General features: G+C 50.0%; 1 protein-coding gene across 11 annotated transcripts; it reads left to right on the top strand.

Annotated features, from left to right (window-relative positions):
• The first annotated feature begins 27 nt into the window (after positions 1-27).
• On the top strand, positions 28-25,782 carry Rangap1 (RAN GTPase activating protein 1). Of its 11 annotated transcripts, none has more exons than XR_015624255.1 (17): positions 28-223; positions 5,875-6,021; positions 8,119-8,246; positions 9,693-9,752; positions 11,300-11,479; positions 13,437-13,571; positions 17,205-17,363; positions 18,050-18,163; positions 18,431-18,530; positions 18,611-18,695; positions 19,506-19,689; positions 20,559-20,608; positions 21,106-21,314; positions 23,520-23,622; positions 24,440-24,528; positions 24,617-24,738; positions 24,921-25,774. XR_015624255.1 is itself a non-coding variant. In XM_087558248.1 (16 exons), exons 2-16 carry the CDS (start codon positions 5,910-5,912, stop codon positions 24,988-24,990), a joined length of 1,761 nt encoding a protein of 586 aa, XP_087414374.1. In that variant the 5' UTR covers positions 28-719; positions 5,875-5,909; the 3' UTR covers positions 24,991-25,774. The 11 variants fall into 11 exon arrangements, 3 of the variants coding, with proteins under 3 accessions (XP_087414374.1, NP_001231784.1, XP_087414375.1); XR_015624249.1 differs by having other exon boundaries at positions 20,489-20,608; XR_015624250.1 differs by having other exon boundaries at positions 28-719; positions 20,489-20,608.
• Positions 25,783-26,960: the final 1,178 nt, after the last annotated feature.

The following is a 26,960-nucleotide window of genomic DNA, read 5'->3' as shown; positions in this document are numbered from 1 at the left end:
GGCTTTCAAAAATCCTCCTCCGCCGCCATAATCGCTGGGGATCGTGGAGCAGGTGGTGTGCACAAGCTAGACGAGCAGCCGCGGCAGCGAGGACAGGCGAGCAGACTGGTCACTGGAACCGCCGTATAGAGGCGCGGTGACCGGCCTGGCCCTCGCGCGGGCTCTCAAGCAGTGACCGACGCGTGCGTTCCGTCCCCCCACGCGGCGGCGCCGCTAGTTTGAGGTGAGTCGGGGCCCTCACGCTCTTCCTGTCACTTGCTTGGCTACCAGGGTCCGGGTGGGGCGAAACGATCGCCTCATGACTACCCCCTTTTGATCTCGCTGAGCCCGGCGTTGGGGGATGGGGCGCTGGGCGGCGCTACCCCTTGTACGTTTGGAGAAACTGAGGCCTAGAGTGGACGGTAGCCACAGCTGTCTCTCCGCGGTGGCGCCTCACGTTGGCACCCATCTCACCTGTAGGCGGTGAGAAGCCGCCTGCCGTGCCGGGTGGCGCCACCCAGTCCATCGCTGCCTACCCAGTCGGCCCACGTCCGCGCGGGAAGCCTGGCATGAGTCACTGCTGACGCTTTGCTGGGTCGATGGATGGCTGTGCACCTGAGGACGTCTCCCACGCGGCCGCCCAGGAGGAGAGGGCGTTTGTGTATTGACCGTTTGTGTCTGATCCCTCGCAAGCTGTCTGCTGACCTTGGATAGCTCAATACCATTTCTCTTTTGCTTTGGTTAGTCATTCTTTAAAGTGAATGGGGGAGGGCTTGTGTGTGTCTGTGTGTCTGGTTCCAAGACCTGAAATTGTGCCTCCCTTCTACATGGAGCCCGACCACCGCCACCCCGTTTTAAATCTCATTGTCTCATCGTAGAACTGTAAGAGGTGGCTGAATTCTAGATAGATTTTCACTCATCTTCGTGTTTGTTGGGTTTCTGGCCGGTGACAGCTGGCTGAAGTGCCTATTTAACCTACCAAAGCTGACCTGGCCTTCAGATTCTCCCAGCATCCCTTAGTCCCTACTTGAAGTTTCCAGCCCAGGGCTTGGGCTGCCTCTTACCCCCTGAAGCTCTTCACTGTATAATCCAGACATTTTGGTCCTCTCCCACTCTCCTCCTCCATCCCTCTGTCTTCACTTCTAACTTCTTGCATATGAGAGCTCATTTTTCCTTTGTCTTCCCCACCTCTCTGTCTCCCTGTCTGCAAGACAACTTCCCTTCCTTGGAACAGGTGAACCCACCAGAGAGCTGCCCCCAATAAACCTGCCTTTATACTTTAATTTGGCTTGAACTGGCTTAGTTGGTCCTAGGAGAATACCTGTCAGTGTTGTCATTTTTTGAGCCCTCAAATATCAGGCCTCTTACTGGGACCCTGTTCCTGTCAAAAGCAGCTTGGTGCACTTTTAGCTGCTAAAAACCTTCCAGGGACCCTCCTGGTCACTCATCCTATACAGTAATTAGGATGTCTTTTGTGACTTGAGTCTTTTCTCCTCTGCTCTAACCGTAGCCCCACTGGCCTTGCAATTCCTCCTCTATCCCATGAGCCTTTGCATATTGTATTCCTTTTGTAGGAATGCTCGTCCCTCAATTTCTGCTTGGCTCAGTCTGTCATATCTTTAGTTTCTTTACAGGTAACACCTTTAATCATCATTCTACTGTAAACAGCTCCCCCTCCCCCCCAAAAAAAGAAACCCATCAAAAACGAAAACCACCTTCTTTGCCCCTTTCCTGGTTGCTTTGTGTGGGGATTTTTTTTTTTTTCTTTGTATTTTTCAGACAGGGTCTTGTGTAGCCCAGGCTGGCCTTAGCGCCTTTAGTAGTTGGAAATGGCGTTGAACTCCTGATCCTCCTGCCTCCCCAAGTACTAGGTCATAGGTGTGCCACAGCACCTGGCCTTTTTTATTATTTTATTTCTTGTGGTGTAAGAGCTTGAAACCAGCCCCTCACAAACCCTAGGCAAGAGTTCTACTGCTGAACTGCCCCTCCCTTGCTTCCACGGGCTTTTTCATTAACATGTAAAATATTTTGGTTTTTGGAATATAAATAAACTTCAAGGAATATGTGCCTTACTGTAGTTCTGGTATTCCAGACAGTGTCCACTACATGGTGCTCGATACAGTGTTTTGCTGAATGCTTTGATATTTTATCCTGAGTTGTAATGTATGCTTATTGGTTAATAAATCAGGGTGTTTGGGGGTAAAATAAGGAAAGTGATGGGCAGCTGGCCAAGCCCAGAGGAAGCCTCGGATAGGCAGGAAGTCCTGAGGCCCAGGGGCATTTGGAGGAATCTGGCTCTGACCTTTGTTCAGCTGAATCACTGTCTGCTTGTGGTCTGGCATTCAGAATGTGCTCAAAGAATGACTTGACAGGTCCGGTGTCTTAGTTGGTGTTCTGGTTGTTGTGAAGAGACACCATGACCAAGCCTATCCTTTTTTGGGTTTTCAAGGAAGGGTTTCTCTGTGTAACAGCTGTTGGTTGCCCTGGAACTTGCTCTGTAGACTATGGTGACCTTGAGATAGATATACATGAAGTATAAAATGTCTTATTGAACAGGTTTAATCCACTATCATCACATTGGGTAGCATTGTGGCATGCATGACACTGGAGCAGTAGCTGGGAGCTATAACCCATTCTAAAGACAGATAGAAGTCAAGTCTACGAGCCTATGGGGGCTGTTCTAATTCAACACCACTCCCTGGTCACCTGCCACATTCTCTTTGGGAACATGGAATTATCATTCTCTCCTCTCTGTGGTAGTGCTGGGGCTTGAACCTGTAGCCCCCTATGCCTGATAGGTCCCTCACTTGGCTGTATGCCAGCTCTACTTTCTCATTCTGCCAATGTTACGCTCCCGGCTGTGGGCAACTTTGTTTTGTGGTGACATTATGAAATATATATTTGGTTATAGTCCTACTTCCTGGCATAGAAAACACCTATTCTGATGCTGATTGCTGGCTCGGAGCCCCTTGGGTAGTACTAGGGTGGGTGGAGGAAGTCATTAGAAAAACCTAAGCAGAGTTGGAGAGTGGGACTCAGGTTTATCAGTGACACTATGATTTAACCAATCATGCTTATGTAATGAAGTCTATGAACCTCCAAAAGGACAGGGCTCAGAAGGCTTCCAGATACCTGTGCACAGAGAGTCTTGGAGGATGTTGGTTTTAAGAGTGCATGGAAGCCCTGGGCTCTTTTCGCAGCCCTTCCTTGTGCATTCTTTCTGTTTATCTGGCTGTTCATTTGTATTCTTTAAAATACCCTTTGTTTGCTGGCATGATGGTACACATCTTTATCCCTAGTTCTGGGGAGGCAGAAGCAAATGGCTGGTTTTCTATGACTTTGAGGCCATCTTGATCTACAGACTGAATTCAGCCAGCCAAAGATATACATTGAGACCCTGTATATGAATGAATGAATGAATGAATGAATGAATGAATGAGTTATTTGCCGGGGGTTAAAGATATAGTTCAATGTGAGAAATCTGGGGTACTATCCCTAGCACATACCCATACAAACACACATCCTTTACTAAAAAAAAACAAAACAAAAAAACCTATTTTCTCTGAGTTCTGTGAGTTCTAGCAAATTAACTGACCCCAGGGGGAGAGTCATGGCAACCCTAGTTCATAGCCAGTAGATCAGAGGCACAGGTAAACACACTGGGGTTCATAGAGCATCACCTGTGGGGTAACCTTGTAGACTGGGCTCTCAACTCCTGGAATCTGAGTGTCCAGACTGAATTGGGGACAGCGTTCAGTGCCCTGCAGTAGTTAGTTGCTTGCTTGATGAGTTCAGTGTTAGTGCACAATGGAGAGACTGAGGTATTTCCCACACCCTGATCTATTGTGATGGCAGCTCTTGTGATGTAGATACCTCTGGTCTCCTAGGAACCGCTGAGGGGCCACTGTGGCAAGTGCAGTCTCTGGCCAGGGTTGAAACCAGTCATGCAGTGGCCTTAGCCTTGTGTGCCTCCCGTAGTCATGTCAGCATGGGCAGTGGTGCCTTCTGTGGGATGGATGACCTGGATCCCATAGCCATCTATGTCCTGTTTGAGGAGTGGGACCCTCAGGCAGAGTGCTACCAAGATGATCAGGCAGGTGCGTGACTCTTGAAGCAGCTGCTACTTTTGGGACGCGACTGTCCCTGATCTTTCTAATGACACATTCACTTCTCTGGGTGGGTTAGCTCTTGGGCTCTCCACATCAGGAAGGGGGCTAATCTACAACCCTGACGAGATCTCAAGGGGCGTGGCACACACACTGAGAGGTTATACTTGGGATATCAAACCCGGGGTCTTTTTTTTTTTTTTTTTTTTTTTATTCATTTATTATATATAACTACACTGTAGCTGTCTTCAGATGCACCAGAAGAGGGCATCAGATCTCCCTACAGATGGTTGTGAGCCACCATGTAGTTGCTGGGAATTGAACTCAGGACCTCTGGAAGAGTAGTCGGGTGCTCTTAACCGCCGAGCCATCTCTCCAGCCCCAAACCCGGGTCTTAAGTTTTGAGAACAATGTTTTTTACAAAGATTTTTTAAATTTATTTTAAAGATTTATTTTATGTATATGAGTACACTGTAGCTGTCTTAAGACACACCAGAAGAAGGTATTGGATCCCACTACAGATGGTTGTGAGCCACCATGTGTTGCTGGGAATTGAACTCATGACCTCTGGAAGAGCAGTCAGTGCTCTTAACCACTGAGCCATCTCTCCAGCCCACAAAGATTTTTTTCTTTTTTTTTTTTTGTTTGTTTTATTTGAGACAGGATTTTATTCCGTAGACTAGACTGGCCCCCCATGTGCTGGTGTGGTGGTATGAAAAGCATAAAAACAATTTTTTAGTAGTTTTAAAAATTTTGTGTATATTAGTGTTTTGCCTGCATGTGTGAGGGAGTCAGATACCTTGGAACTGGAGTTACAGAGAGTTATGAGCTGCCATGTGGTGCTGGGAATTGAATCCAAGTCCTGTGGAAGAGGAGCCAGTGCTCTTAACCACTGAGCCATCTCTCCAGCCTGAACCACTATTTTTTTAAATGTGTAGAGTATGTTGCCTTGCATATATGTCTGAACCATTTGTCTGCAGTACCCACAGAGACCCTAGTCAACATAGGATGCTGGGATCAAACTCTAGTTCTCTCCAAGAGCAGCCTCTTTTTTTTTTTTTTTTTTTTTTAAGATTTATTCATTTATTATATGTAAGTACACTGTAGCTGTCTTCAGATACACCAGAAGAGGGAATCGGATCTCTTTACAGATGGTTGTGAGCCACCATGTGGTTGCTGGGAATTGAACTCATGACCTCTGGAAGAGCAGTCGGGTGCTCTTAACCACTGAGCCATCTCTCCAGCCCCAAGAGCAGCCTCTTAACCATTGAGCCTTCTTCCTAGCCCATTGAAAAAATATTTTAAAATTTTAATTCACTGTAATTGTGTGTATGATGCATGTGTGAGCAATGGTGTGTGTGTGTGTGTGTGTGTGTGTGTGTGTACACATGTGAATGCAGGTGCCCTGAGAGGTCAGAAGTGTCTGGTCTGGAGCTGAACTTAACAGGCGTTTGTGGGTGATGGGAATCAAATGTAGGTTCTTTGTAAGAACAACAAATACTCATAACTGATGAGCCATCTCTCCAGTCTCCCTTCCCTTCTCTTCCAAGAATCTTTTTTACATTTTTTTTTTTAAAGATTTATTTTATTTATTATATAAGTACACTGTAGCTGTCTTCAGATACACCAGAAGAGGGCATCAGATCTCTTTACAGATGGTTGTGAGCCACCATGTGGTTGCTGGGAATTGAACTCATGACCTCTGGAAGAGCAGTCGGGTGCTCTTAACCGCTGAGCCATCTCTCCAGCCCCCCCAAGAATCTTTTTTAATGCAGTTTGTTTTCTTCAGTTTACAGACCTCCAGGGGAGCCCGCTGTTGTAGTCATGGCCTCTGAAGACATTGCCAAATTGGCAGAGACCCTGGCCAAAACTCAGGTAGCCGGAGGACAGCTGAGTTTTAAGGGCAAGGGTCTCAAACTAAATACTGCAGAAGATGGTAAGTTCCTGGGCTGGCTGTGTACGCATGCTTGCTGGTCTCAGGCTCTCTGAGCTTCCTCATCTGGATCAGTTTTGTCCTGGCAGTCTTGTGCCATTGGTCCACTCTAAGTGAGGCTTCTGTGACTATTACTTGAGAGATGAGGTGGGGCGTGGGGAGGGTGTTGACAGGGTTTCACTCAGACTAGTCTTATACCTGTCCATCTAGCTCAGCCCCCTGGCTTCAGGACTGGGTTCTTTGCATCCCAGGGCAGCTGTCTTCCTCGCAGCAGAGGCCCTGAGGGAGCTGCAGTAAAACGACAGTCTTGGGCCCTCATGGGAAGTTTCAGTCCTTGCATCCAGGCACCCTTGGGAGATAGAATCAGGTTCCTGTCTTTCCATTCATGACTAAGGCTTTAGCTAGCATGGAGAACCCTGAATCCCTTGCTTCCTTTAGACCTTGTGAGGCCTCTTAGGGTTCTGGCCCAACCAGAGAAACTGGTTTGGACTTGCCAGACTGTCTCATGTACCCATAAATTACTCCCCTCCAAAGGAAACTTTTTGAACCTTAGGGTGGTAGGGACTGTCCATTCCTGACCACTTCGTAGTACTTGGAAACTGACAGATTTCTCTGGATACCCAAACCCCTCAACTTCATCTGCTCTGTTCAGTAAGTGAGGCTAACTCATTCAAGGTCGCAGAGTTCACCAACTGCAAGATTAGTGAGGTCCAGCTGAGTTCCCTGCTCCCATGCTTCTGAATAGACATTGGGCTTATTTTAGTAAATACAGGTTTGCCAAAGGCAGTTTTTAGTTAGCCTGATGACCCAAGTTCTATCACTGGAACATGTGGTAGGAGAGAACTGACCCCTCAAATGATTCTCTGACCTCCACATTTATGTGAACTTCTACAAACAGTAAATAAACAAATGCATACTGTTTCCTTTCCAAGGCTTTGTTCCCATTTTGCAGATTTGAAAAGTGACTGACGTCAGGATATAACTCCCGCAGGGCAGTCACCAGTGCTGGAGGTAGGGGTGAGACACTCAAGCTTTGAGCTCAGGGTGCAGCTCTGTTTAATCCTCGTGTTGTACAAACCCTGGATGTGATGCCCGGCACTGCAGACGGCAGACAAAGGCTGAGTTTGGCTTTGACATTCCAATGGCTGATTTGTCTGTGTCGCTGGCTTTATGTTAGGTCACTAGGAGTGCCTAGCTTACTCTAGCCTTTCAGCAACTCCTAACTTTGAGGGGAAATGAGGTATTTGGGAGGCAGAATGTGAGCATCTTTGAGAAATTTGAACAAAGGACCCAAGAAGTGAGGGTCACTTTATCTACCTTTAATTTTTAGTTTTTACTTATTTATTTGGTAAGATGGAGCCTCTTTGTAATTCTGGTTGTCCCTAGAACTCGCTGTGTAGACCAGAGTGGCCTTGAAGTCACTGACCTCATCCTCTCAATGCTGCCTCCTGTGTACTGGGTTAAAGGCCTGTGCCACCAGGCCTTGCCGTGCCCTTCTTGCTTAAGGCTTATGCTTCCTCGCACAGCCATCTGGGAAATCCAGTCTCCTGACATTAGAGATGGCTACCTTTTGGAGCAAGATTTGCAAAAGGCAAAGAGATCAGTCCTAGCCATTGTCTGTGGGACCCCTGAAGAGGAGACCCAGAGCCATATGACAGCAAGAGAATTAGAATTTCAAGGTCAGGGTTGTCGATTTAGCTCAGTGGTAGAGCGCTTGCCTAGGAAGCGCAAGGCCCTGGGTTCGGTCCCCAGCTCCGGAAAAAAAAAAAAAAAAAGAATTTCAAGGTCATTCTTGACTAGGTAGAAAACTTCAAAGCTGACTGTGCTACATCCTGTCTTTAAAAATCGCAGAAACAGAAAGGAGAACCCCGATTCAAGTGTCACTAGTGTTGACTAAACCAGTGAGTAGACCTGTGTTTGTTCAAACAGAGGAATAATAGTGTGTACAGTTCTGCTACTTCAGATGCTGTGAGCCTGTCCTGGTCTCCTCTCTGCAGAGGTGCATGGTTCAAAGCCCTTGGGGTAAATGAGTAAATGCTTCCTGAGTTGTCCTGCTGGGTTCAGGCTGCCTAGGCCTAAGCCTGTGTTCTTTTTACATAGCTAAAGATGTGATTAAGGAGATTGAAGAGTTTGATGGCCTGGAAGCTCTACGACTGGAGGGGAACACAGTGGGCGTGGAAGCGGCCAGAGTCATCGCCAAGGCCTTAGAGAAGAAGTCCAAGCTGAAGGTGAGGGGACAGCAGAGGAGGCTTGTACTAGATAAGATCCCCTCACTTTGCAGCAACTACCACTTAGATCTTGAACTGTCAGAGGCCTGTCCTGGTGGCAGACCCCCACATAGCCCTCTCCCCTGACACAAACTGAACACAAAGTCTGACCCTTTTTTCTGAAACGAAGCAACCTTCTGGTGGCATTAGGAGTACAGGAGTCTTAATTGGAAGGGGCACCCATGAAAGACAAACTCGGAGAGTCTTCTGCTCACAGTGTTCTTCCAAGGAGCATGAAGGTTAGCTAGCAGACTGGAGAGATGGCTCAGAGCACTGACTGCTCTTCCAGAGGTCCTGAGTTCAAATCCCAGCAACCACATGGTGGCTCACAACCATCTGTAATGGGATCTGGTGCCCTCTTCTGGTGTGTCAGAAGACAGCTACAGTGCACTCATATAATTAATAAATAAATATTTTTAAAAGTTAGCTAGCACATGCTTCTAATAGGCCATTCTTATAAAGCCACCTGGAGTGACCAGAGCTGGGGATATGGCTTTTGCAACCTAGTTCTAAGTGTCTCCTGCCTGTGTGACTTAATCTGATCATTTACACTGAACTAGCTTTTTATGTATTTTAGAAGAAAGAACTTATGTTTATGGGTATTTTGCTTGCATGTATGTGTGTGTGACACACGTACCTGGCACCTGGCAGAGGACAGAAGAGGACATAAGATCTGGAGCGGAAGCCTTAGGTAGTTGTGTGCTGGAACTGAACCAAGGTCCTCTGGAAGAGCAGCCAGGGCTCCTAAATGCTGAGCTGTCTCTCCAGCCCCTAAACTCACCTTTCAAGTGAGTAAAGGCGAGCACCATTCTCTAAAAAGAAAGTCACCAGACATAACACACCAGAAAGTAAAGCAGGATAGTGTGGACTGCAGTGTGACACTATTTCCACCTCACGGCTCTAAGTCTGAGTCTTGTTCTTCATTTGTTAAAAAGCAAGTTAGTTGGTGGGCATGGCCGTACAAATCTGAAATCCCAGTATTTGGGAGGTTGGGAAAGGATTAGGAGTTCAAGGCTGACTTTACCTCCATAGCTTGGGGCTGGCTTGGGCTACCGGAGACTCTTGCATGGAAAACAACAAAAAGCATGGAAGCAGGAAGGGCCCAGCCCCAGGCGGATGTCGGGCTGGAAAGAGGTGCTTCTCCGTGGTCACGCCTCTGTTTACTTCTGTGGTGTTCTGTCACCCACAATCTTCACCTTCCACCAAAGGGTGGGCAGATCAGAGAGAATACTCTTTGTTTCTGGGTCCCTCTAGCTGTGGCCAAAATTGGTCTAATTATCTGCTGAGAAAGCGGAAATTAGGAAATCTGGATTCTCTTGGGATGCTCTCAAGGAGGCATTGCTGGTGAGACTTCACTTGAGGCTGCTCCTGGGTTTTCCAGCTAACACTTTCCTTCTTCCTGCACAGCGATGCCATTGGAGTGACATGTTCACCGGAAGGCTTCGGTCCGAGATCCCACCAGCTCTGGTAAGGACCAGGTTGTGCTTTCCTGCAGGGACAGACACCCCCTCACACCTGGAGAGTCATTTCAGCCTCACAGGTGAAAACAAGGCTAGCCCAGCCCCTGCCTGTGTCCTGACAGATGATGGGAGCCAGTGAGGATGTGGAGCACTGGGCCACGCCTTGGATGGGCGGAGATGCTGCTCAGAGCAGGCCTTCCCAAAGTCCCGGTGTCCCTGGGACTGTCTGTATACAGCGTCTTGTGACTGCTCCACCTTTGTTACTGTGTCACGTTGTTTGCTCTGATGCTCAAGTGGCTGCAGTTCCAGATTGTCTAGAGCCAAGTTCCCAGCATTTGAGCTGTAGAGAGAGGGAAAGAAGAGAGAACTAACCTGGTTCATAGCACCAGCTATCAGTGGGCTCTTACAGGTCTCTCTGCCTAGCACAGGGTCTCAAGACAAAGGAGTCTGTGGTGTGACTGTCCCATCTCATTCTCAGGCCTTCATATGGCACAGTGGGGTTTCAGGAAAACCTCACCATCCTCCTAAAGAGCCAGGCAGAGGATTCTGGTCTACTATGTTGGACTACCTCCTGGGGGATGGAGTTAGTGTTACCCTGGAAGGATAAGCAGGATTCAGACACAGGCTGAGTAAAGTAGCCAGGGCGGCTTTCGTGGGGCCTCTCATAATCGTTTAGTTCCCGTATTGAAGAAGTGCTGTAGCTCCACATTCCCCGTCAGGAGAATGGGTCTTAGGCATGTAAGTAAGAGGAAGTGAGCGAGCCTTTGGGCGCGTGACAATACTGGTCCAGAGAGAGGTAGACACAGTGCACAGCTGGGGCCAGACCTTCAGATGACAGTGCAGCCATTGTCTCTGTTAAGTAATAGGATAACCTGTGGGTTGTATGGGCAAAGGCAAGGTGTTCCCTCTTGAATTCCTGCCACTGCGGGGCTACTTGCCCACTCATGTCTGCCCCTTCCCCCACCCCTTTTCTGGCAGAGCCACCTCGGGCCATTTTTCCTGGAGTGGCTGGGGTTGTTTTCTGTACCACTCCTGTGTTTCCAACAGCATCTTGCTCGGTCAGTCCTGAGGCTTGAGGTGTTTATGAGGCCTTCCTGCATATCCAGAGGGGCCCCCAGCTTAGGCGGGCTGCCATCTTTCTGTATCTCTTCTCTGGTTTCTGTTGCTCTCTGGAATCTTTGTGTTGACTGGCTGGTTCTCCTCTTCTGTGAACTCAGTGCCACCTCCTACAGAGAGCCTTCCAGATTCTCCTACCCCCAGGCCCCGCTCACTCCCATTACAGTGTAGGGAACAGTAAGGAAAGTCTGCTGTAAAAGACAGTGTCGGGGCTGGGGACTTAGCTCAGTGGTAGAGCGCTTACCTAGGAAGCGCAAGGCCCTGGGTTCGGTCCCCAGCTCCGAAAAAAAGAACCAAAAAAAAAAAAAAAAAAGACAGTGTCTGGGCCGACCTGGGTCTGACCTGGGTCTGACCTGTGGAAAGGGCTTGGGGCTGGAAGAAGAAGAAGTGGCATCTGGTCGATGTCTGGGAGACTGAGCGAGTTCTCTCTATATCCAGATCTCACTAGGGGAGGGGCTCATCACTGCAGGAGCACAGCTGGTGGAGCTCGACCTCAGTGACAACGCATTTGGACCTGATGGAGTGCGAGGCTTCGAGGCCCTCCTCAAGAGCCCAGCCTGCTTCACCCTGCAGGAACTCAAGCTTAACAACTGTGGCATGGGCATCGGTGGTGGCAAGGTGGGTTGGCAGCCCTGGGTAGTCCCTTCCTGCATGCACACTGGGCTATGAGTTCTAGTAGCTCTTAAGACCATCTTTGGGGGCAGGGGCTGTTGTCTGTCACTTCAGAGGAGAAAAGCAAAGCCTCAGATAGCAGCCTGCAGTCAGTGAGGAAAGGAGTCCAGGAGGTTAGGTTGCTAGGCAACCATTCCAAGTTCTTGAGTTGCCTTGGCAACACAGAGACAGTGCTGCTGCATAACCTGCTCTGACCTGCTTGCTGTGTACAATTCAGGATTAGAATATCTATCCCTGGACCAAACCTTGTTACTCAGAAGAGCAGGCCCAGCGCCAGTCACAGGGCTTATTTCTGGACAGGGCTGGGCCCCGAGAGTTCACCCTGTGACCACCAGCCATGCAGTGATGGAGGCCACCCTTTTCTTTCCCTCCCTTTTTGAGGTTCCATCAGACCCACAACAGCTAGGACACAGCTGAGGGATGGGGTACATTTATGAAGATGGCTTTGTGTACATTGCTGGTCCCACCTCCATTTTCCTGTACAAGTAAACAAAGGTTTGGGGGTTTGGGATGAGTAGAGAGTTTGAGCCTTTACCAGAGGTTCCATTCCCTTTTCCCACCCCTTGTGACAGTGAGGATTGAACCTTGAGCCTCAGTACATGCTTTGCAAGGGCTCCACCACTGAGCTAAATCCACCTCACAGACTCCAGTCAGATCAGAGAAACCTAGAATGGGCCTTGAATTGTCCCAGGCTAAGGAGCCAGTGACCACCTCTGTAGAGGTTGTCCTGTGTTGTGAAGGGAGAATAGTGGCAGGTTCAAGTCCTTCCGTGGGTGCCCTCTTCCCTGTCTAACACCCTTCACTTAAAGGAAGCTTTTTTTAATGTGTTTGTATTTTGGTTTTGGTTTTGGTTTTGGTTTTTCAAGATAGGGTTTTTCCATGTAGACCAGGCTAGCCTTGAACTCACAGAAAGCTGCCTGCCTCTGCCTCCGCCTCCCTCAAGCTGGGATTAAAGGCTTGTGTCACTAGTCCCTGGCTGTGTTTTGTTTTGAGAAAGATATTTTATAGCACAGCCTTGTCTCCAACTGAGGTAGGGCCTCATGTACTTGCGGCTGGCCTTGAACTCACACTGCTGGAACTCAGCCACCCGAGTGCCTCCTCTCTTGCTATGTTGTCCAGGGTGGTGATTCTCCTGCCTCAACCTCCAGCATGTGCCACAGCAACCAGCTTAGAAGCTTCCTCACGGGCACTAAATCAGTAGACCGTGAGAGCACGGCCTTGAACTCGACTCCCACTTCCCCTTCCTCCTGAGTGCTGGGATTCCTGATGCTGCATGGCCCCAGAGCTCTGTACCAGCCAAGCTACATCCCTAACCAGAAAGCAGCTTACGGCTTGCGTTTGGCATATTTGGATGGCTTACGTCATCCGTTTTGTACTTGGGGCTATTCATAGGTAAAATAAAGGAGACTTAGACACAAGTACTGTCAGATGCTACAGACGGATGCTACAGGGGGTCTGACGGAAACCCCCTCAGAGAGAGAGAGAGTAGGAGAGACGCTGTTCTGGTTCAGAGTCTACTGGTTTAGTGCCTATGAAGAAGTTTCTAAGCTGGAGGCACTCGGGTGGCTGAGTTCCAGCAGTGTGAGCTCCAGGCCAGCCTCAAGTGCATGAGGCCCTATCTCAGTGCAAGAGTCTGGCCTCTCACAGCCTAGTTTCTTTGTTTGGAAGGTTGAGATCATGACAGGTTTATCCTAGCAGAACTCTGGGATATCTGGGAATCCACACCACAGTTAGCTGGTCTGTCTGCCTCCACCTGCCATAGACGCTGCAGCTAACCCCAACCAGTACAGAAACGCCGCAGCGCCTAACAGCTCTGTGTCCCCTATCTACTCCCGAGGACAGCCGAGAGGCAGGGGGGGTCAGGGCCTGCCAAGATATGCACACGGCTGTGCCTTCCTTACAGATTCTGGCAGCAGCTCTGACTGAGTGCCACCGCAAGTCCAGTGCCCAAGGCAAGCCACTGACCCTGAAGGTGTTTGTGGCTGGCAGAAATCGCCTGGAGAATGATGGAGCCACTGCACTGGCAGAAGCCTTTGGGGTGAGTCATTTCTTTTACTCTGCTGTGCCAGCAACAGAAGGGGGTTGTAACAGGCTTTAGTTTTGTTGGGTTGAGGTGGGGTATGTCTCTAGTCCTGACTGCTATAGACCCAGCTGGATTCAAACTTAGAGATGTCCTTGCCTCCTCTTATCTCCCGAGTGCTGGGATTTAAAGGTGTCTGTCACCATACCTGGCTTCTTCTTTGGTTTTTCAAGACAGGGCTTCTCTGTGTGCCCCGTGCTGTCCTGGAACTCAAAGCCTGTCTCTGCTTCCCAAGTGCTAGGATTAAAGGTGTGTTCCATCACTGTCCAGCTATTAATCTGCTTATTATAGGTGTGTGTATAGGTGCCCATGCCATAGTACATATGTAGAGGTCAGGCAGGGGACAACTTGGCGGGATTGGCTCTCCCTCCACTTTATGTGAGTTCCAGAGACTGAGTGTCTGGTTGTCAGACTTGCACAGCAAGAGACTTCACCCACTGCATCATCTCTCTGGCCGGCCTGCAGCACCTCTGCCAGCTTTGCCCCCTGGTCCCCTTCTCTCTCCTGTCCCCATGTTCTAGGATAGTATATACCTTCGTGGTGCCCTAGCTGTGAGGAGTGGAAGCTTGGGTCTTCATTCCCTTCTGTTCCAAGCAAACAACCTCCAGCACTAAGCAAACAGCCACAGCAGCAGCCCTTGTGTGTCCCTCAGAGTGGGGTGTCCCTCAGAGTGGCCCAGCTCAGGAGCTGCCCCATAAGGATTCCTTGTCCACCCTGGGTGGGAAGGAATGGTCCTTGCTCACCGCTCTCTAGGCTTGGGGGGGGGGGGGACTACTTGCTGTCCTCAGATAGGCCCTTCCTGGGGCCTGCAGCCCTCAGTCCTCTACTCTGCCTAGAATTGGGGTTTTGCTCCATCCACAGTATCCCACCCTGAGTCTGTGGTGATCAAGATAGATGAAAGGCTGTTATTTCTAATGTAGCTGAACAGAATCATTTGTACTTGGGTTTAAAGGTCCTTGCCATGGACAATTTCAAACCCACATACACCTTTTGGGGAGCGTGTGAGTGTGTGTGTGTGTGTGTGTGTGTGTGTGTGTGTGTGTGTGTGTGTATGTGTGTGTGTATGTCAGTGTCGGTGTCAGAAAACAAACTCAGGTGTGCTATAAACCTCAGCTATGCAGTCCACCTCATTTTGGCTGGAGCTTAGGAAGTGGGCTAGAATGTCTGAATAGTGGGCCCCTGGGATCCTCCGTCTGCCTCTGGTGGTAGGACTGCTTGCCACCATTCCCTGGCATCTTCATGTAGATCCTACAAGTTGAACTCGGGTCCTCATATTTGCAAGGCAAGCACTTGACTGACTGAACCTATGTTTTGGGTTTTGTGTGTGCTAGGTCTTAAACCCAGGCTTCAAACTTTTTAGTAAGTGCACACTCTGTGTGGAGTGCTCTGTCGAAACATGGGACCTTTCCTTGAAAGTCTGAGGTAACAAGGTACAGTCCTCATGTGGAAAAAGACGGCTGCATCTAGGAAGATCCAGAAAGTCTTCCCCAGTGTGCAAGCTAGTTTTTGTCAGGTTGATACGGCCTAGAAGAACTGCATGGGAAGAGGGTTTGGGGTTGGGGTGCACATGAGTGCAGGTGCCTACAGAGGCCAGAGGCTTTGTCCCTCTGGTGCTGTTGTTCAAGGCAGTTGGGAGCTCCCAACATGGAGGTTAGGAACTGAAGTCAGGGCTTCTACAAAGCAGTGTGTGCTCTTAGCCACTGAGCCATCTCTCCAGTCCCTGAGGTGAGGGTCTGTGCTTCACCTGAATGTGTGTTTGCCATTGGTGCACAGTGAGACCTGGGTTAGTCTTCTCCAGCCTCAGAGAAGAGTCTTAGTGAAGAGTTAGTCTAGATCAGGGTGGCCTGTGGACTTGTCTGTGAGTGTCTGTGTGTGTATGTTGGGGGTGAAGGGCATCTTTATTGTTACTTGTAAGTGAAAAGACACCACCACCACCACCCGAATGTGGGCAGTACCATTTATGGGCTGTTCTTGAATCGTGAAGAAAAGTAGCTGAGGGAAAAACAAGCAAGCGAGGGTTTTCATTCACCTGGCTGGGGAGGTGATGCAGCTGGCGGTTTCTTCGGCTGTTGCCTTTGACTTTCCTGAAATACTGGCTTTGACTTGGAGTTGTAAACAAACGGAATAAAAACTTCCTTTTCCCACACTTGAATCTCTCCCGTTCCTGTTGCTTGCTGGTCTGGGGGCAGACATGCTGTATGCACGCTGAGCCAGGTTGTTTCCCCGGTGGGTTTCTATTGGCCTTGGTGCTTCTATAGCTCTGAGGAAGAAGGGCATTGGCAGCTGATGGAGCTCGTATTGGAGAACTCAGAAAGGGGCTGTGGCTCTGAACCTTCACCAAAATAACTCACCTTTAATCCCAGCATTTGGAAGGCAGAGGCAGGCAGAACTCTGAATTTGAGGCCAGCCTGGTTGACAAAGGGAATTCCAGGACAGCCAGGACGACACATAGAAAGAAAACATCACAGAAACCTTTCTTTTAAAAAGCACTTGCTTCCGTGTGTTGGTTTTTGTCTACATGGCTGTGTATACCGTGTCTCATGCCTGTGGGGGCCAGCGGATAGCACCTCTCCCAGAACCGAGTTTCAGGTAGTTTTGAGCCACCATGTGGGTGCTGGAAGAACAGCAACTGTTCTTAACCTGAGCCATTTCTCCAGCCTCTCTTTCTCCTCCCCACGTCCCCAGCCAGACTTGCTCTGTAGACCTGGCTGACTTTCAGAGACCTGCTTGCCTCTGCCTCTGTTTCCTAAGTGCCAGGCTCTGCAGCCTTGTTTTTTAAGACAGTGTCTCCTTATGTAGGGCTGGCCTCAAACACAGAGATTTGCCTCCCAAGAGCTAGGATTAAAGGCGTGTCACCATGCCTGGCCCCCTTTCCTAAGTTGCTTTTTGTCAAAGCATTTTATCACAGCCACAGAAACAAACCCAGGGTTCTTCAGGAGCTGGAGTTCTAAGGTAGAGCTGCGGGGTCAAGAAGATACCAGTGGTGGAGAGGTGGATTAGCACAGGGCACTGGCTAAGGACCGGAGTTTGGCTCCCAGAACCTCTTGTCAGACAACTGATGCTGCCAGTAGGTCCAGTACCAAGGGATGCTCTTCTGGTGTCTTGGCACCTGACTCACAGGCACAGAGACAATTCACCAAATGGGGGTCTTTTTGTTTGTTTTGAAGAAAATGCCAGTGGGAGTGTAGCCCAGCATGAGCATACTCAAGGCTCTAGCTTGGAGTCTGCGAGACAAATAGAAATGTCACCAAATGGGGAAATAATGGTGCTCAAGCAGAGAGATGAGGGGCCAAAAGACTAGAAAGACACGGCCTGAAAGTGAGGCTGTAGCTGGATAGGAGGTCCTCAGAAAGACAGTGGCCCTGACATCCGGGAAAAAGCCCTGACTGCCAGCCAAAACCTTCACCACCACTACATCAAGGAGACCAACAAGAAACCTCTATTCTGGTTGTGAACCTGGCCAATCTTTAGCATCTCTGACCCCTTATCGTCTCCCTGGATCTGATGTAGCTGTGTCCAAAAGCTTGCCTGGAAGTTTAACCTCTCCCTCTGAGCACCAGGCCACACTCTAAACTCTGTTTTGCCCCACAGATCATCGGGACTCTGGAAGAGGTCCATATGCCACAGAATGGAATTAACCACCCTGGTGTCACAGCCCTGGCCCAGGCGTTTGCCATTAACCCCCTGCTGCGAGTCATCAATCTAAACGACAACACCTTCACTGAGAAGGGTGGGGTGGCCATGGCTGAGGTGAGGCAGGGTGTCAGGCCACATGGGCCTCTGGAGGCTCGTTGGCAAGCATGGCTTTCCCCTATCTTTCCATCCTTCCATGATGAATACCCACAGCCCCTCTCATTTGCACAGATTAGGGTTTTGTGTTACAAGGTCCTTGCAGCCTAGTGAGTGGCCTCTGGGTGGGAAGGGCTCATGAAAAGTTATAAATGTCACAAATGCAGGTGTTAGCACCAGGTAGAAGGGGGGATTGGATCTTAGACTTGAGCTTGCTTGTTTTGATGAGGGATAAAGGACTGGTTGATTCTGACTGGTGGGGATGGATGGTTCAGGCACCATGATCAGTGTAAGAAGTCTACAGACTAACAGGGAGCCTTCCTAAGTTGGTCCTTACTGAAGTGACTCAGGTTTGGGGATATTGGGATGATGAAGGGAAAAGGAATTTGAGACCTTGTAGAATTACCCAGTTGAAGTGATCTGTAAACAGTAGGAAGCCATGGCGGGTTTGAAGCCCTGATGTGTTGGGATGCAATTAGATTTTATTCATGCTTTGGGGAGAACTCTGTAAAATGGAGAGCAGTGGGGTTGGGGTTTAGCCAGGGCTTCAGAGGCCAGTGTGCAGTGAGGAGAACTGAGGAGAGGCTGAGGCCTGGCCAATGGGTAAGAATAACAGCATCACCCAGACCCTTGCTTCCTCCTTTCAGACCCTGAAGACACTGCGACAAGTGGAGGTGATCAATTTTGGAGACTGCCTGGTGCGCTCCAAGGGGGCGGTCGCCATCGCAGATGCTGTCCGTGGGGGCCTGCCCAAGCTGAAGGTGCTAGCTTTTCCCCTGCTGGGGGAGCGCAGGGGGATGAGCTCCTAAGGGGTCTGGTGTGCAGGAGGGTGGGCCAGCTCAGTCTTCTCACTTGATAAACATGTCTAGTACTTTGCACTGGGTTCATGGTGTGATTTTTCTTCCACCCCCAATGCCAAAGACAGAAGACCAATCCTGCTTTTACTGCTCAAGGGGAAGCTGAGGGGAATAAGGCTTGTCTCCTGGCCCAGGTTTGACATGCTTCTCTACTGTTCCTCTTCCCTTTAGGAGCTGAACCTGTCATTCTGTGAAATCAAGAGAGATGCTGCCCTGGTTGTTGCCGAGGCTGTGGCTGACAAGGCTGAGCTGGAGAAGCTGGACCTCAATGGTAGGCTGGGGGTCAGCCTCAGCTCTGGGCAGCTGGCCCAAGCACTGCCCTCCCTGACCTTCCTTTCCTTCCCGGACCAGGCAATGCCCTAGGAGAAGAGGGCTGTGAGCAGCTTCAGGAGGTGCTGGACAGCTTCAATATGGCCAAGGTGCTGGCATCCCTCAGGTAGGGAATTATGGGAAAGTGGCTCCTGAGCCAAGAGTCAGGCCTGCTCTTCACTTACTCTCTTGAGTTTGTTTCCAGCTCCCTGCCAGCCTAGTAGCTGGCACCTTTCGCTAGGTGTTGGAGAAAGGGATGGGACTTTTGTGTGCTCACCAAAGGACCAGCTTACAGACCTGTGTGTGGGGAGGCCCTGAAGGGCTGCTGGCTCCCTTGATTTGTTTTGTTTGAGGCAGGATTTTAGTATATGACCCTAGCTGGCCTGGAATTTGTAGAGGTCCCCCTGCCTCTGCCTTCCATCACTCCCCACAGGTCTTTGGCAGAAGCAGCAAGTGGAGGAACCTATGGGAGGCGCAGGCATCTGAAGGGGATGGACTTGGTTCCCAGTGGCCGGCCCATAGGAAGGAATGGAAGAGGTCGAGGCAGGCAGTGTCATCTGCCTGCCTCCGTCATCCCTAGGGAGGCACTGTATGTGTTCTCGAGGCTGGGCCTGGGGACTCCACTGTAAGGCAGAGAGAGCTTCAGGGGAACTAGAAGGCCATCGCACTTCCACACTCAGCCTTCTGTGGTCACAAGAGACACCGATCCCAGCAAGCTCCTCTACCTGCTCCCGTGTGGGACTTGGCTCTTTGGGACAGTGACCATTTGATTCTTCTGTGTCTGTAGCATAGGTACTAACCTTAGTGGACAGAAGACTGGGGACCCTGCTTGCCATCCTGGGAGCAGTGCTGCTTGGCCTAGCCAGAGTCCGTAGCCTCAGAGTTAGACCTCTGAGTCAACATGGGCTGCTAGGCCTTAGCTAGCTTCTCTCTGCAGTGATGATGAGGGAGAGGATGAGGATGAGGATGAGGAAGGAGAGGACGATGAGGATGAGGAAGATGAGGAGGAGGAGGAGGAAGAAGAGGAGGAAGAGGAGGAAGAGGAAGAAGAGCCACAGCAGCGAGGGTCAGGAGAGGAGCCAGCTACACCCTCGAGGAAGATCCTGGACCCTAACAGTGGGGTGAGTTTGTTATTTGCTGGGAACAGAGTCCTGGGGTATGGCTAGCACCTGCTTCAGCCCAGTAAATACAAAGGCCAGGTGGTTCTCAGACAGTCATTCCAGGAGAGACCTTTTTGAGTATTTTGCCAGAATGTAAGTGCACCTGTATGCTTGTGTTTTATTCTGTGTAGAAATAAATTGTAAATTACACAGAGCTGAACATGACTCATGCCTGTCACCCTAGCCTTAGAAGAGTGATGCAGAAGGATTACCAAAAAGTTTTGGGGCTACCCTGGGCTACATAGTTAATCTTTCTCCTCCCTGCTATGGGTTATCCCAGTGACTCCTGGGGCGGTCAAGAGCTGTAGCTGGGGTTTACATTGACTTGGGTTTGTTGCCTGACCCCACTGGCATGTGACCCCATGTGTCTGTCTCGTAGGTTCCAAACTACAGCTAGAGCCCACACACACTCCTAGAGCAGGGCTGCTCTCCTGTGCTGTGGGAGACGCTGATTGACCAAGTGCCTCTCAGGGTTAGGTTTCCCTGTACTTGCTGGCAGCAAGCGCTGACCCATGGCAAAGCTCCACTCTGAGTGCAAAGGCTACATTTACCTTGCCTCTTCCCCAAAGCTTCAGAACCCCCGGAGTCAGCAGCCATTGCACCCATACACTTGGGGACCTGTGACTGAGGGGGGTGAGTTCAGGGCCTAGACTCCACAGCTGGCTGGGGTAAGGATGCTATTGGTGCGGGAACGGGCACAGCCAAGTCGAAGAATCTGGGGTTTGGAATCTACAGAGCCCCTGTGTCACCTATTTCTCAGGAGCCAGCTCCCGTGCTGTCCTCCCCGCCTCCCACAGACCTGTCCACCTTCCTGTCATTCCCCTCCCCAGAGAAGCTGCTGCGGCTGGGTCCAAAGGTCTCGGTGCTGATAGTCCAGCAGGTAAGAGCATTCCCACCCTCCACCCCTTTAAAAATTAGGTTGGTCAGTGAGTTGTGTCATGAGGGTCCCTGCTGTGTCCTAGCAAAGCTCAAGTTGAAGAATTTGAGTTTTTGCGGGAGTCACTTATGCATGTCCACAGTGGGTGTTCCATGGGCTGAGCCTCTGAGCTTCCGCCTGCCTAGCTGCTTCCAGAGCAAACCCCCTTTCTGGGTTATCTGTGCAGCTCAAGTGCTAACCAGCCTCACATGATGTCATTCATCCTCGGAGGAGCAGGCCTTAACATTGTCCTGAAGCGTGGTTTCTGTTACCCTGGCAACCTGAAATGGAGATCACATACATCCTTAGTTGTAAAAAATAAATGAAGCGGGGCTGGGGATTTAGCTCAGTGGTAGAGCGCTTACCTAGGAAGCGCAAGGCCCTGGGTTCGGTCCCCAGCTCCGAAAAAAAGAACCAAAAATAAAATAAAATAAAATAAATGAAGCATTACATTTTGCTAGGCACAGCTGCTCACACCTTGGGAGGCAGAGGCAGGTGAACTTCTTCGAGTTCAAGGCCAGTGCAGCCTACGTAAAGATTTCCAGCCAGCTGGAGATACATGGTTTTTCTTTATTTTTTTTTTAACTTCCTTTTATTTTGAATGTGGAGGTCAAAGAAACTTGAAGTTGGTTCTCTTCTACCAAGTATCAACCTCAGGTCTTTACGCTTGGTATGTATGTTAGATTTTAAGATGGCTGCCATTCCCTCAGGCTGATTTGCAGTGTTAGAGTAAGATGATGACCGCTCTCTGAGTATCATTAGACTGCCTTGGCCCACCCACCCACTGCCAGCAAAGACACAGACTTCATGTAGCTCAGCTGGCTCGGCTGGGTCGAGCTGGTAGAACCTGAGCAGCTTGGTCAGCGCTGGTCCTTACTTGCTGCCTAGTCAGTCACCCAAGGTTGCTCTGCAACACTAGGCATCCGTCTTCGGACTGCAGGCCCAGACAGACTGACAGACCTTTCTGTGAAGCAGGAAATGCAAAGGACTGTCCTACCTGACTCACCCAGCTTCCCAGTGTCCTGTTTGTCCCCAGCAGTCGGGGCAAGGGCAGTTTGTTGCCTGGTGGCTGGCTTTGTCACATTGAAGCCAGCCATGTGTAGTTCTTCAGTGCCCGTCTGTGAATTAGTATTGGGAGGACTGCTGACCTGTCTCACTGTCACGAAAGCAATATCCGCTTCACCCCAAAAAGGCACTGCTCATAGGGCCATCATTTCTAATAAATGGTAATTACGGACTCAGCCTTCTCAGAACTCAAGGCAGAAGCCCTTTGAATTTGAATAGGTATCAGTTGTATAATGTATTAGCATGTGTACATGCTTTAATTTACAAAATGAAAGATAGATTATATGACATTGCTCAAATGTGTCATCAAACAAAGTCTGTATTTTTTTTTTTTTTCTTTTTTTCGGAGCTGAGGACCGAACCCAGGGCCTTGCGCTTGCTAGGCAAGCGCTCTACCACTGAGCTAAATCCCCAACCCCCCAAAGTCTGTATTCTTCATTCAGCATGAAGCATCACCGTGGGTGCCTTTCTGCTTCCCTTCAGAGGTCTGTAGACTGTAGGGTGGATGCCTCTGAAGATGTATTCTGCAGTAAAGGAGTGTCTAATTTGGTTTTGTTTGTAACTTACCATGAATTCCTTTAGCCCCTTTTTTTAATGTGCTGTTTCCATGCACATCAGATCTCATCACAGATGGCTGTGAGCCACTATGTGGTTGCTGGGAATTGAACTCGGGACCTCTGGAAGAGCAGACAATGGTCTTTACTACTGAGCCATCTCTCCAGCCCCTCATCTCTCTTTATCTGCTTTAATCTGATCTTTCTTAAAGAGGATATAATTGCAGTCATTACTGGAAATATTGTGTGCTGATAATCGAAACAAAATTATATGGGGTTCAAGTACCCTTTTGACACTACAGTCTATTTTTTTTTAACAAAGGAAATATTTTTAATCTCCTTCAGAGACTTTATTTTAGAACTCTTTCTCTCTGTGGTTGCTTATACCCAGTTGCTTTTTTCTTTTTTGTTTATAAACTTATTACCAGTTCAGAAGTTTGGGGCGTCTCAGTCACACTGCAGTTTCAGGAAGACGCTCCTTTTGCCCTGTGCAGCTGCAGCCTCCTTGGGCCTGCATCCCACCCCCCTCCCAGGAAGCTGCTGGGCCTGTGTTTTAGCAGGCCACCTCAGGCTGGGGTGTGCTCCTGGGGGGCTTCAGTGTGGGCTCCATACCTGCTGGCTTCACCAGAGCCTGAGACGTGCACTGTGCTGGCTTGCTCAGTTGCTAAGAAACCCACTTCCTAAATGTCTTTGGTTCCTCTCTTGGCCTAATACCTGAATCTGCCCATGTTTATTAGATTTCTAGCTGTCATGTTGGATGTCAAATACTGTCAGACTATTTAACCTGCCAATTCCCAATAAATACAGAGATTTATCATTGTTTATAGATAGCTCAGGCCTTAGCTTATGCTATTTTTTAACTAGATCGTGTAACTTAGTTAACCTTAACTATATTAGTTCTCTCCAAGTCTAGTTCTTTCCCAGAGTTCATTCCTCTGCCCAGAAGGCTCACCTTTCCTGCCTCAGCTATATCAGAGAACGCCTTAGGCAGGTGAGGAAGGACAGAAACACACCTTCGCACGGTGTAAAAATTTATTACCCCAGCACCTGGAGATAATGGTATTTAACTCACTTGCTGTACCTGTTGTGGCTAGGTTTTCACCAGATTCTAGGGAATAATCTGGGAAAGTAGCTACCTATCCTTGCTGCCCACCATGCCCCTCCCCCAGTACTGCCAGGACCTTCTGCAGCTGTTTTGTATGAAGTCAGAACCTTGAGGCTCCAGTGTCTAACCAGCCATTATGTCTTGTCCTCAGACTGATACCTCCGACCCTGAGAAGGTTGTTTCAGCCTTCCTGAAGGTGGCATCTGTGTTCAGGGACGAAGCCTCAGTAAAGACAGCAGTGCTGGATGCCATCGGTAAGGGGAGAGAGGCAGGGCTGGTAGACCTAGATGCCTTCCTGAACTCTGCACTGGGGAGTTTCCCAAAGCATACAGTTGTATACAGTTAGAACTGAGGCCAGGTAGGGTCAGGGCAGGACACTGCCTATCAGAAAAAGCCAGATAGTCTACTCTGTAAGGCCTGTGAGCTCTCCTGTCAGGGAGGCCTTTGTTTTTTGTGCCTGTGTGAAATGCTGCTGCACATGTGGTCACAAAAACAGAAGACGCCTGCTCTCACCCTCTCCTGAAATCTTTTTGACATCTCCTGTCTGTCTCCAGTCCAACTCTACCTGTCACCTTCTCCCTGTCATATCCGTTAGAGCCTCTGGGTATGACAGGTTTGGCCAGGCAGAGAAGAGAGGAAGGCCCAGGGAAGGAAGGCAGAAGCCATGGCAAGAGAAAAGGAGAAGAGACACGCGCCTCTTCCTAGGCCCTGTGCTCTGTGCTCAGGGCTGTTCACTTGGGAGGGTGGTTGGAAAGGAAGTTCCTGGCTTTTCCCCAGGAACTGTGAACATTTACAGATACTGGAGACTTTTTTTTTTTTCTCTCAATATCTAACCACACCCCACATCCCCTACCCCTCGTCTTTCCCACCACTTTGGCTCCATGTACAAATGGTACTGTCTCCACACCTGTTTTAGATGGAAAGCTGAGCCTTCCCTTGGTTCCAGTACTCTGACCCCACTGCAACCCCTTCAGTTTCCCGGTCTTGACAGGGTCAGAGCTGGGCTCCAGATACCCTTATGTCTAAACCTCTCCTGCCTGCTTACTACCACATTCCATTTCTACCCCATAGATGCCCTCATGAAGAAGGCCTTCAGCTCCTCCTCTTTCAATTCCAACACCTTCCTTACCAGGCTGCTCATCCACATGGGTCTGCTCAAGGTGAGGCTTCCTGTCACTTCCTGTGGGTCACTGAGGTAGGAAGCAGGGCTCTCAGGTGACCTTGGAGCTTGCCCACCTTTATTTGCAGAGTGAAGACAAGATCAAGGCCATTCCTAGCCTGCATGGCCCCCTGATGGTGTTGAACCACGTGGTACAGCAGGACTATTTCCCCAAGACCCTTGCACCGCTGCTGCTGGCGTTTGTGACAAAGTGAGTAGTGAGTGATCCTGTCTCTGCCTGAGCTAAGGCTCGTGGGTGGGGTCAGTCTCAAGAGTCCCAGCCCTGCTCCCACGCAGAGGCCGTCCCACCCAGAAGCAGACCTTTCTGACTCGGACACGGAACTCCCAGGTCCCAAGATATCCACACCACTCACTGAGCTGTCTTCTCCACAGGCCCAATGGTGCACTGGAATCCTGCTCCTTTGCCCGCCACAGTCTGCTGCAGACGCTGTACAGCATCTAGATCTAAAACCAGCTGCTTCTTGTCCCTCACCCTGCCCCAGTGACTGGGGGACTTGGATGGACTGAGCTCAGCCAGCATCTCCATTGGATAGGATTTTGACCAGAGGCAGGGAAGTGTCTTTGTCCCTCGTGTCGTGTTGGTCCTTTGATACTATGTTGGTTTGGTGTGTGTGGGTATGTTCTTCCTGTCTGGACTGCAGAGCTTCATCTCCCTGCTGGACTCACCCTGGTCCACTGTAGGGCATTGATGCCCAGGGGAAGGGCTGAAAGCTGCTTAGTTATTAAACTTAGGCCAACTTAGCCATAGGCCCTGTTGGCTGTCCTGCCTTCCTGTCCCACCAAAGCCTGGGGAATTAGTCTGTGTGCTGTGTCTTGCTGTGTCCACCGTGCCTAGGGAACAGAGACTGTCAGAGATGGGCTGCATTAGAAAGTGAAACTCTGGCCTTAACTGTGTGGCTTGGAGGAGCAGCCGGGGGCCAACCCCAAAGAGCCCAGGAGTGGAATAGCCTGGGGTACCCTGGCTCTTGGACCCAGTGGAAGAAGCACCTTGGCTGGCCCAGCCCTGTTCTTCATCCTGGGGAGGGAAGGGCAGGTCCCCTCATGCCTGAACCACATGCTGGGCCTACTCTTTGAGCGTTTTCTGAGACAGAGTGTGTAGCAGGGATTGAGCTGGGTGGGAGATGCCCTGTGACTTCCAAAGTGGCTGCTTGGCCACCTCCTGCTTCCTGTTGTGTCTGTGTCTGGGCTGCGCCTGGGAGCGTCACAAATAAAAGTCACTTGTGGTAGTTGCAGAGCCCAGAAGCTTCTTTCCTCAAAAGTGGGGACAGCTCAGGACGCACACGGGGGTTCGAGGTTAGGACAATGGGCATGAGGACCCAAGTTCACATCTTCAAGAGCCATGTACACTCGCCCTTTGCATACACGCCAAAGTGTGGCCTAGGGGGGCCTTAGTGCGGGGTTCCGTCTCAGTCAGAGGGGCAGCCTGTCTTCCCCCCACCCCCGCCCCGGGCCTCACTGCATCCTCTGTTCTGGATGGTGGGGCAGGCGATTCCCTGTGAGCACAGTGCTTGGTTGGTTCAGTCTACAGACCTGAGCTGGAGGAACTCTTGGTCTAGCCTGGAGACTTTGCAATAGCGTCCCACTGTGTGAACAGTTGTTGGTGAGGAGGGAAACCTTCAGGTACTGAGGATTCTAAAAAGTCCTGAGGTTCAGATGTGAAGCCAGTAGGATGGCATGTGGCAGAGGCCTGCTTACCTTCCAGTCCAGTAGGTGACACGAGGCTCATTCCTCCATGTTACCTCCCCATCCTTTGCCTCAGGCCAGAGCTTCCCCTCCCTCCCAGCAGGCTGGTAGTGCCCAGTTCTTCCACACATGCTCAGTTCTGCTTTGCTTTCGCTGATGGAGAGATGGCTTGGTGGCTGAGCACACTGGCTGCTCTGAAATGTCCAGTTGGGTTCCCAAAACCCATATGTAGCTTACATTTACTGTCCGTAACTTGCGCTCCAGACAGTTGAAGCCCCTGAAACTGGAGCTGCAGGATATTGTGAGTGGCCATGTGGGTGCTGGGAACTGAACCACGAGAGTAAACCTTTTGTGGCCATTGGTGTCTTGGCTACATGTATGCTTGTATGAGGGTGTTGGAGTTGTGAGCCACCGTGTGGGCTTTGAACTCAGGACCTCTGGAAGAGCAGTCAGTGCTCTTGACCACTGAGCCATCTCTCCAGCCATAAAGCTAGTTTTGTTTCTCAGGACAGGTTTTTCTGTATAACCTTGGCTGTACTGGCACTCTGTAGACCAGGCTGCCCTCTAATCCAGACATTCATCTGCCCCCTGCCTTTCAAGTGCTGGGGTTAAAGGCATGCACCACCACCCTCCTACAATAAACATTAACATTCTTTACTGACCTGCAGTCGGCCATTTGTGTTGTTAAGCAGCAGTACATGGTACCATACTGAGTTCCATCTCCTGCCC

Source organism: Rattus norvegicus, chromosome 7 (assembly GCF_021556685.1).
Source record: "Rattus norvegicus strain SHRSP/BbbUtx chromosome 7, alternate assembly SHRSP_T2T, whole genome shotgun sequence".
Taxonomy (NCBI): domain Eukaryota; kingdom Metazoa; phylum Chordata; class Mammalia; order Rodentia; family Muridae; genus Rattus; species Rattus norvegicus.
Note: the sequence above shows the minus strand (reverse complement) of the source record. Positions and strands in the feature narration are given on the sequence as shown.

Bases quoted from the DNA above. Each gene is read 5' to 3' on its own strand.
- Rangap1 (XM_087558249.1), top strand. From the start codon at position 3,968: ATGGGCAGTGGTGCCTTCTGTGGGATGGATGACCTGGATCCCATAGCC. The intron at 8,247-9,692 runs GTGAGGGGACAG...CTTCCTGCACAG, and splicing joins AGAAGAAGTCCAAGCTGAAG to CGATGCCATTGGAGTGACAT. The intron at 13,572-17,204 runs GTGAGTCATTTC...TTTGCCCCACAG, and splicing joins CACTGGCAGAAGCCTTTGGG to ATCATCGGGACTCTGGAAGA.